The sequence below is a fragment of the Camelina sativa genome, chromosome 15 (genome assembly GCF_030686135.1).
Source record: "Camelina sativa cultivar CO46 ecotype springtype chromosome 15, ASM3068613v1".
NCBI lineage: Eukaryota > Viridiplantae > Streptophyta > Magnoliopsida > Brassicales > Brassicaceae > Camelina > Camelina sativa.
In genome coordinates this window covers 9,200,662-9,211,411 of record NC_141894.1, presented here as the reverse complement: position 1 = coordinate 9,211,411, position 10,750 = coordinate 9,200,662, and the positions used below count along the sequence as shown (strand labels likewise).

The 10,750-nt window shown below is 37.7% G+C and overlaps 1 protein-coding gene and 1 pseudogene across 1 annotated transcript; both read left to right on the top strand.

The window, feature by feature from the left end:
- The first annotated feature begins 3,993 nt into the window (after positions 1–3,993).
- LOC104746219 (protein ASPARTIC PROTEASE IN GUARD CELL 1) lies at positions 3,994–5,987 on the top strand. Its single transcript, XM_010467647.3, has one exon. The coding sequence runs from the start codon at positions 4,280–4,282 to the stop codon at positions 5,786–5,788; it is 1,509 nt and encodes a 502-aa protein (XP_010465949.2). The 5' UTR covers positions 3,994–4,279; the 3' UTR covers positions 5,789–5,987.
- A 901-nt stretch (positions 5,988–6,888) lies between these two features.
- LOC104748298 (uncharacterized) lies at positions 6,889–9,330 on the top strand (annotated as a pseudogene).
- The last annotated feature ends 1,420 nt before the right edge of the window (positions 9,331–10,750 follow it).

Genomic DNA, 10,750 nt, shown 5'->3' with positions numbered 1-10,750 from the left:
ATAAAATAAACACACCTATCTTATTCAGTGACGCGTATCTAGGGATGTCAAAATACTGGATAAAAAGTCGCTTGTAGTAAGAAAATTTAGCAAGTCAATCCCTATCAAGACAACCTGTACCTATCTACTCAGGTCCGTACAGTTACCAGACCTACGCTGTAACTTTTCTTTTTATTTGTGTTAAATTCTACAAAGTACACGAATCTTCTTCCGTCGCCGATACATTTAGTATTTTATTCGGTGTAATATGTTTATGCTGTGTCGGGATCATATTTAAACATTCACACTAGATTAAGATTTTATATTTTTGTATAATCATTCTTGATATTATTTTTTGTACATATAAAAAATACTATATCCAACTATAAAGTTTTTTATACATGTCATAATGTGATAATAACATAATTGATGTTGGCTTTTATAACCACAGCAATTCTGGCGTGAGTGACTCTAGGTCTGGGCAAAAAAACCGATAACCGATTAATCGAACCGAACCGAATCGAACCGAACCGAAAAATCGGTTTTGGTTTGGCTTTGGATACTTTCAAATAACCGACTGGATAATATATTTCTTAAGAATCGGTTTTAGTTCGGTTTCGGTTAGCAACCGAATAACCAAAATAACCGAAATAGATCATATGTATTATATAAATATATATATATGATATATATGATATATATGATATATATAAATACCGTTGTTTCCTTTTCTCGACTTCAACCTTAATACAGTAGCCCTAATTCCCTAGACCCTAGTAATACATTACACATAACACAAACCGGCGACAGACTTCGGCTAAAACTCCATCATTGCCTCAAACATCTTTGACAGAACTCAGAAGAATAGAAGGTAAGGATTCATATCATCACTGACTGAATCTCTCTCTTTTATTTTTTTTAATTGATGTCATAATTTGTCTTTAAAGTGAACCATTACTATTTTACTAAATTGATTTTGCAAATTGCTACTATACAAGTTGTCGTTTATGATCCTTCATTCATTCCTTCTATAGAAATATTTTTTTGTTCGTTGACCATTGTGTTTGACGCTTTGGCAATTGTGATTGTGGATTTACATATATGTGATCGTACGTGTCTACGTGACTACGTGGTGGGGAAACAGGGGTTGTATTATATGTATTTTAATTATGATAAAAGCAAGTCTTTCACAATTGATATATACGAACTGTTTTTAACTTCTCTTTGTTACTTTGTAGATGGACTCAAGTAATTTTCCACAAGAACAAGAAGGAAACGAGGAGGCTGAAAACATTACTCAAAGTCCAGCTCCGGCAAGTGTCCACAAAGGCAAACGAAAAGAGAAAGCTGGTGAAACTACTTTCAAGCCACCACAATCACAAAAGACCACAGAAAAACCAATGAATCCAAGGTCTCCCGTGTGGGATCACTTCACAAAAATTGAAGGAAAGAAAGGCAAGTGCAATTGTAACTATTGTGGAAAGGAGATGAGTTGTCTTGCAACTTCTGGGACGTCAAATTTACATACACATCTGCAGATTTGCAAGGAATACAAGGCATGGAATGAGGCAAAGCAAAAAAAATTAGAACAAGATGGTGTTGAAGGTAATCTGAAATTAGGGAAGGTTTCTAAAGAGGTATTTAGGGAGGCTACAAATGAGATGTTGGTATTAGCTGAACTACCTCTATCATTTGTTGAGTGTCTTGCTTGGAAACATTTCTGTAATAAGTGCAAACTCTACCAGCCTCATTCGCGCAGAACAGCCACAAGAGACATTGTGGAGTTTTTTTGTAAAGAAAAAAGAATCTCTCAAGAAGCTGTTCAAGTCTACAAAACAGAGAGTGTCTCTTACAACAGACATTTGGGTTGCTAACACTACAGGTGCAAGTTATATGGTCATTACTTTGCATTTTGTTGATGCAAACTGGAATTTAAGGAAGTTTATTATTGGTTTTAAGAATGTTTCTGACCACAAAGGATCAACTATATCAGCGGTTCTTTTGGAGTGTTTAGCTGAATGGGGGATAGAAAAGATCTTCACCATCACAGTTGACAATGCCACAGCCAATACTTCAGCACTCAAGATGTTCACAGATGAATTTAAGTTACTGGGAGATGACTCGGTTGTGTTAGGTGGAAAATATATGCACATGCGGTGTGCTGCTCATATTCTGAATTTGATAGTTAAGGATGGTTTACATGAGGTGGAGGCTAGTGTGACTGCTATCCGTAATGGGATCCAATATGTGAGGTCTAATACTCAGAGAAGGAATGCATTTGAGCTGCGTGTTGACAATGCTAGGATAACCCGAGGAAGCATGCCTTTGGACGTAAGTACTAGGTGGAATTCAACTTATCTAATGCTAACTAGAGCTATCAAGTATAAGTTAGCATTTGATAAGATGGAAGCTGAAGATAAGCTCTACAATGATTATTTTCTACATTGTGAAAAAGATGGGACAAAAAGGATAGGACCACCTACTTCAGTTGATTGGGTAAAAATTGAAAGACTAGTAAGCTTTCTTATTATCTTTTACAACGCTACACTCGAAGTTTCTGCATCTACTAAAGTTTGTGCTCACAAGTGCTATGATGAGATTGTTAATGTCGAGTTGAATCTCTCTGAGTTGTGTTTGAGTAGTGATCCAGAAGTACGTAACAAAGCTTATGAAATGAGAGAGAAGTTTGACAAATATTGGGAGGGTTTGAAGAATATTAATAAACTTCTCATTGTTGCTAGTGTATTTGATCCACGGAACAAAATGCAGTTTCCAAATCTTTGTTTTGAACAGCTTTATGGGAAAGATAGTGAGGAGACTAAGACGCTTACAGCTTCAATAGAAGTTGTATTGCGCCAACTGTTCCAGGAATACAGTTGTAGTTTGAGCAAACAACAAGAAGAAGAGAAATTACCTCAGTCTCAATCCCATCATAATATGTCATCTTCTCAGAGTGGTCAAGAAGGTTATGATGATTTGTCAAATAAAATGGAAGTTGCAGCTGATAATCATGGCCTTAAGTATAAAAGGGTGAGAATGATGTACAAGGAATTGGTTAAAGAGAAGGGAATCAAGGATGCAAGCAATGAGTTACAAGTATATTTGAATGAAGATGTTGCAGACCCAACTGTTATGATGGGGACAGAATTTGATGTTTTGTCATGGTGGAAGGTTAATAGTGGAAAATTCCCAGTTTTATCAGAGATAGCGAAAGATGTCTTTGCTATGCAAGTCTCGTCTGTTGCATCGGAGAGTGCTTTTAGCACTAGTGGTCGAATACTAGACCCATATAGAAGTTGTTTGACTCACTATATGATAGAGGTTTTGATGTGCACAGAACAATGGCTAAAGGATGATCTTCACTTCGCTGAAAAAGGAGTAGTCACCATTCAACAACTGCTTGCGGAAGTTGAACTGCATGATACTCTTGAAAAAGATACAAATTGATCTCTTTAAAATTATGTTTCATTTGTTATTTTGAAATGTGAATTGTAAGCGCTAACCTTAACTATTTAAATTATATAGAGTTTGGATCATGTATCACATATTGAAGTTGTTGGTTGCTTGGGAGGAGACATCATGACTCGGCAATCTCAACTTAGTTCTCTTTTTTATTATCTCCGCTTCACATGTGTTTTTTTATACTTTGTTTTTGATTCACGGCTGTTTGGTGGTGGTAATTTGAAACTTGGTTTTTAATTTCTTGAATCTTGGTTTTCAATTTCTTGAATCTTGGTTATTATATTAACGTTGTTGGTTGCTTAAGAGAACACATACTCGACAATCTCCACTTAGTGGGAATGACACAGCTTTGTTCTCTTTTTTTATTATTTTGGCTTCACATGTGTGTTTTATACTCTGTTTTTTGTTCATAACTCTGCTTTTTATTCATAACTCTGTTTTTTATTCACGACGGTTAGGACTTAGAACCATATTTGCGTCTTATTTTGTCTTATTTTTTGGTTTCATTTGGTTAGTTTGGTTGATTATGGATTGAAACAAAACATATCCAAAACTGTGGTTATTTTCGTTTTCAAATTTAATATCCAAACCGAACCGAACCGAATGATATCCAAACCGAACCGAACTGAAATTTCTATAATATCCGAATGGTTATTATATTAGCATATCCAAATTAACCAAAACCAAACACAACCGAACCGAAACCGACTGTTTAACCGAATGCCCAGGCCTAAGTGACTCTCTCCTCAGTCCATTTATTTTTCCTCTCTATAAATAAAAAACATTACTTACTCTTTCTCTCTTCCACTTAACTCATATCAACCTTCGCCGGGAAAAAATGGCTCTCGCGCGACTTATCTCTCTCCTCACCGTCACTCTCTCTCTCTTCCTCCTCACCACTACCGATGCTTCATCTCGACCTCTATCCACTCCACCTAAAACGTCCGTGCTCGACGTCGCTTCATCTCTCCAGCAAACACAAACCATCCTCTCACTCGACCCGGCTCGTTCCTCACTCACCTCCTCCAGACCCGAATCCGTATCCCTATCCGACCCGGTCTTCTTAAACTCCTCTTCACCACTGTCTCTAGAGCTTCACTCCCGAGACATTCTCGTCGCGTCACAGCACAAAGACTACAAGAGCCTAGTACTGAGCCGACTCGAGCGTGAATCATCCCGAGTCGCCGGCATCGCCGCGAAAATCCAGTTCGCCGTCGAAGGAATCGATAGATCCGATCTCAAACCCGTTTACAACGAAGATACCCGTTACCAAACGCAAGAACTAACGACACCTGTCGTCTCCGGAGCCTCACAAGGAAGCGGCGAGTATTTCTCAAGAATCGGAGTCGGAACTCCGGCGAAAGAGATGTACTTGGTGCTCGACACGGGAAGCGACGTGAACTGGATCCAGTGTCAACCTTGCTCCGACTGTTACCAACAATCCGACCCGGTTTTTAACCCGACTTCGTCTTCCACGTACAAGTCACTCACTTGCTCTGCTCCACAGTGCTCTCTTCTCGAAACCTCCGCTTGTCGCTCAAACAAGTGTCTCTACCAAGTTAGTTACGGAGACGGATCTTTCACCGTCGGTGAATTCGCTACCGATACGGTGACGTTTGGCGAGTCAGGTAAATTAAACGACGTCGCTTTGGGATGCGGTCACGATAACGAAGGTCTCTTTACCGGAGCAGCTGGTTTACTCGGTTTAGGAGGTGGAGTTTTATCGATAACTAATCAGATGAAAGCGACGTCGTTTTCTTACTGCCTCGTCGACCGTGACTCGGCTAAATCGTCGAGTCTTGATTTCAACTCGGTCCAACTCGGAAGCGGAGACGCGACGGCACCGCTTCTACGTAACCAAAAGATCGACACGTTCTACTACCTCGGGCTCAGCGGGTTCAGCGTCGGTGGTCAAAAGGTCATGATATCTGACTCGATCTTCGCGGTAGACGCTTCGGGAAGCGGAGGGGTGATCTTGGATTGTGGAACCGCCGTGACTCGTCTTCAGACAGAGGCGTATAACTCGCTTCGCGACGCGTTTCTTAGACTCACTACGAATCTCAAGAAGGGGACTTCGAGCATCTCTCTGTTCGACACGTGCTACGATTTCTCGTCTCTTTCCACAGTGAAAGTACCGACGGTGACGTTTCATTTCACCGGAGGTAAGTCGCTAGATTTGCCGGCGAAGAATTATCTGATCCCTGTGGATGATAGCGGAACGTTCTGCTTCGCTTTTGCTCCGACGTCGTCGTCGTTGTCGATCATCGGGAACGTGCAGCAGCAAGGGACACGTATCACTTACGATCTAGCGAATAATCGTATCGGGTTGTCACCGAATAAATGCTAGAAAAAAGGAAAAGAAAAGTAGACAAATGAATAGTTTTACAGATATATCAGTAAAACTTTTATGGAACTACGAAAAGAAAAAAAAAATCTTCAAGTGTGAATTTTTCCTTTTTCTATGTCTTTTGTTATAAATTAATCATAAGTTATTTTCGACTTTTATCGAATTAATAATAGGATTGATTATTTATAAGTTTGAAAAATGTTGTTGTCTCCAGCAAGAAGTAATCAGTAGATGTGTTTGAAAGTGTTCTGTCTTTGTGAGACGAAATGAAGAATAGTCAAAAAAGTTTTACGTTACACAGAAGTCCTTTTTGTAACTAAATAAAAGTCTTCATAGAAACAGAGACTTCTCTTGTGGCCCCTTTGTTCTTCAATATTTTATAAATTACAGTCTGAATCTACTACCAACTGTGTCTGTGTTTGGAAATCAATCAATGTGAAAAGTTAAGTTGCGTAGTCCAAAAAGAAAAAGAAAAAGCAATGTTTTCACGATCGGACCGGACGGCCGGTCCGACCGGTTGACCCGCGACCCGGACAGTTCACCGGTTTGGGTCTACTACTAATAACCGGAAATTTTAAAACCGGAAAAACCCAGAAAAAACCGCTATAAACCCACGACCCGGTTATTCGAACCGGACCGGCCGGGTTGCAGTTCAAAAATAATATTTTCGATTTTGAATCTCTGATTTTTAAGACCAAATATAGGGTTTAGTTTTGAGAACCTCTCGTCGCTTGCTTCATCTTCTCTCGCAGACTCGCAGTCCTCATCTCTCGTAGTGCTTAGCCAACAGTTTGTTTTCAATTTCTCTTTTATTTTGAATTTCTTATGTCTCTAATCTCCATCATCACTTGCTTTTGGACATTTACATAATACTTTTTTCATGATCGTGGCTCTGTTTTTTAATCGTGGCTCTGTTTTTTAAACTATCATAGTTAATCATCAATTCATCATCGTGTTTGCATATATATAAATCGATTATGTCCTATAATTGTATTATAAATAACTGATCCTCATGTGTTGTGCATCTTTTAAGAATCTGTTATAGTATTATGTTTGATCTATGTTTTTTTTTTCTTGTGTAGTTGTGTATTTTACAAGTAATGGAAACTGAAGAAGACTATGAAGAAATAGCAGCTGCAAACCGTTCAGTCAGAGGAAAAAATGATATAGCTTGGTCCTATGTGATTCAATCAAATGATTCAAGAGGAAAAACAGTTTTGGAATGCTCATTTTGTCACAAAAAAAAATTAGGAGGTGGAATTAATAGGATGAAACAACATCTTGCGGGTGTGAAAGGAAATACAGATGCGTGTTCACAGATTCCAGGAGATGTGCGATTTAAGATATTGAACACATTAAAAGAAATTGAGAACAAGAAGAAGAAAAAGCTTGTTTTAGATGATACGAACGATGGCCCTGAAAATCAAGATGGTGATGGAGATGATATCGAAGGTGATGTTCGCCCAAGTCAAAAGAGGAAGAAAAAAGGTATTGATCTACATGAATACTTTAAAAGAGGTGTGCATGATCCGACCCAACCAACTATAAAAGCTTGTATGCAAAGTAAAGAGAGAATACATGATGTGGACATGTCTGTTGCATTGTGGTTTTATGACGCTTGTATTCCAATGAATGCCGTGAATTCTCCACTTTTCCAGCCTATGATGAATAAGGTAGCAAGTATGGGTCATGGATATGTGGGGCCTTCATACCATGCTCTACGTGTTGGATTGTTGCGTGATGCTAAGGTGCAAGTTTCTTTGATTATTGATAAGTTTAGGAGTACTTGGGCCACTACTGGATGTACTCTTATGGCAGATGGATGGAAGGACACAAGACAAAGACCGCTAGTTAATTTCTTAGTTTATTGTCCTAAATGAATCACATTTCTCAAGTCAGTTGATGCTTCTGATATCTATGAAAGTGCTGAGAATTTATGCAACTTGTTTGTTGAAGTTGTGGGTATGGTCGGTCCAGAAAATGTAGTTCATTTTGTAACTGATAGTGCACCCAACTACAAAGCTGCTGGAAAGCTTCTCGCTGAAAAGTTTCCCACCATTGCTTGGTCTCCATGTGCAGCTCATTGTATCAATCTGATTTTGGAAGATGTGACAAAACTACCTTCTGTTCACAATTTAGCGCATCGGATGTCTAAGGTAACCATTTTTGTTTACAACCATAAGTCGACTTTAAATTGGGTCAGAAAAAGACCTGGTTGGAGAGAGATCATTCGACCTGGAGAAACACGTTTTGCTACAACTTTCATTGCTCTACAAAGTCTCTATCAACATAAAGAAGATCTACAAGCTTTGGTTACAAGTACAGATGCTGAACTCAAGCAGCTTTTCAAGACGTCTAAAGCAAAGGAAGCTAAATTGATTATCCTAGATGAGCGAATGTGGAATGAATGCTTGATAATCGTCAAGATTATGACTCCTATCATTCGATTGTTACGCATTTGTGATGCTGATGAGAAGCCTTCTTTGCCATATGTGTATGAAGGGATGTATCGAGCAAGATTAGGCATTAAAACGATGTTCAGAAAAAGAAAACCTCTCTACCAACCTTATACAAACATCATTGATAGAAGATGGGATCATATGTTGCGCCATGATCTTCATGCTGCAGCGTATTATTTGAACCCAGCTTTCATGTATGATCAAACTTCAGTTTGTGAGAAGCCTGAAGTTATGAGTGGGTTAATGAGCTTAATTGGAAAGCAAACAGAGAACAGCAAAACAAAGCTCGTTCAAGAGCTTAGATCTTACAGAGAACGTGAAGGCAGCTTTTCTCCTGATATGGCTCTTACTTGCAGCAAAACATCACAGCCAGGTAAGTTATTAAACATGGATTTGACTTGCATTTTACTTTATATATGATTTAATTGATATTTTAATTGATATTTTAGATGAATGGTGGAGATATTTTGGTTATGATGCTCCTCATTTGCAAAAGTTAGCAATAAGAATTCTTAGTCAAACTGCTTCTTCATCTGGATGTGAGCGCAATTGGAGTGTGTTTGAGCGGATTCATACCAAGAAGAGGAATAGATTAGAGCATCAACGACTTAATGATCTCGTCTTTGTTCACTACAATTTACGTTTGCAACAAAGGTGAATATCATACTATCAAATAATATGACCTCGTGAGTCTTTGTGACGTAATGATCTCGTTTTTGTTTTACATGTACAGGTCAAAAAGAAAAAGATCATATGATCCTGTTGACTATGAGTCTATTGATAAAACAGAATTTTGGATTGTTGAAGAAGAAGAAGCAGGTGAACTTGAATATGATGAATTAGAGAATGCTCTTGCTGAGGAATATCCCAAAGACCATGAAGACACAAACCCTGAAAAGTCTAATGGTATCTTTAAAAGTTTAAATTGTTCATTTCACTTTTAGAATTTTCTTTTAGTTGCCTACAATATTTGATTAAACTATGTGATTTCTAGATGTTTCAGATATTGATGAAGACTTCACTATGCCACCTGAAGAACATGAAGGCAATGGGGGTAGAGACAACGAAGATTGGTTGTTGTGATGGAGATGATGTTCTTGTTTTACTTAGTGTTTTTTTTTTTCATAATCGTGACTCTTGCTCTTTTTTTTAAGCAATGCTCTGTTTTTTAATCGTTACCCTGTTTTTTAATCGTTGCCCTGTTTTTTAATGGTGGTAGAGACAAACAAAGATTGGTTATAAACTATATATTTTCTATAAATATAGTAAACATTTCATAATGAATTGACCCACGGTCGAACCCGGTTGAACCGCTGACCCAGTGACCCAGAAGGTAGTCCGGTTCGCCGTCCGGTCCGGTCGTGAAAACATGGAAAAGAAGCCATGGTAGAAAATTTGCATATTTCACACTTGCCTTAAACAAATTTTTTTTTTTCGTTTTTTGTTTTTTTTTTATCCTTAAACAAATATTTACATGGAACTGTGAGCGAATTGATGATCATTTTAATCACCGATTACAGTCAGACATAATAGTATCACTTAAAGATAATTTAAATATTAATACTAAAAAACAAAAGTAATATTATAAAGTTTTCAACCGATCGAGTCTGTTCCCATGTTTCCTTGTTCACGTTAATTTGCATAAGAGACCATAACAATTACACGGCTAACTGTGTCGTAAGCAAACATGCATGCATGGAGCCACGTCTTGGGAACGAGATGACGAGGGGGGACGTTTAGGGCTTACTTTACCTTAGCCATTGTAACGACTATCGAGTAATCATGTGCATATAAGTCACGGGTGAGTTAGTCGGCCTCGGCCCGTTACTAATTTCGTCATAAAGGTTATTTTCTTACCGTATTCTACTTCATTTTTCTATATAAAAATATCGACTTTTTCGTTATAAGATGGTCAGATGATACGGATCACCATATACTATTCACTACCTTGCGGTGGTATGACATAGCTATATCTAGATTGTTGCAAAGGAATTCATAACTTTTTAGCAACTTCAAGAAAATGCCCATTTCGTATTTAACGCTACATGACGTGAACGTACGGTAGAATATTGTTAGTGGAAACTTAGAATGCCATTTCTGTTTTAGATTAAATCAAATGGGAGATGTTTAATTTTAACGAAATACATATGTAACATATGTGAATATATGATTTTGCTCATAGTTACGATGCATATATATACTTTAAGCTAAGATAGTGACATTTTGTGAATTGTGATTAAGTTAAAATTATATTTATTTTAATCTGCCGTCCCATTCTAACTTTTCTTTCAATTGTGAAGTCTTATCAATTGAAAACAACATATTATGAAATTTAAATCATGGCTGATTATCGTATGTCCAAATAGTTTTTGATTATATAAAGTATTCCTTCGTCCTAAAATCTGAAATTTTAATTAAATGATATATCTCAAAAAACAAAGTTTTGCAGTAATAAAAAAACATAACAATTTGGGATTAAATATGGACGTAGTGGCGATGGGGC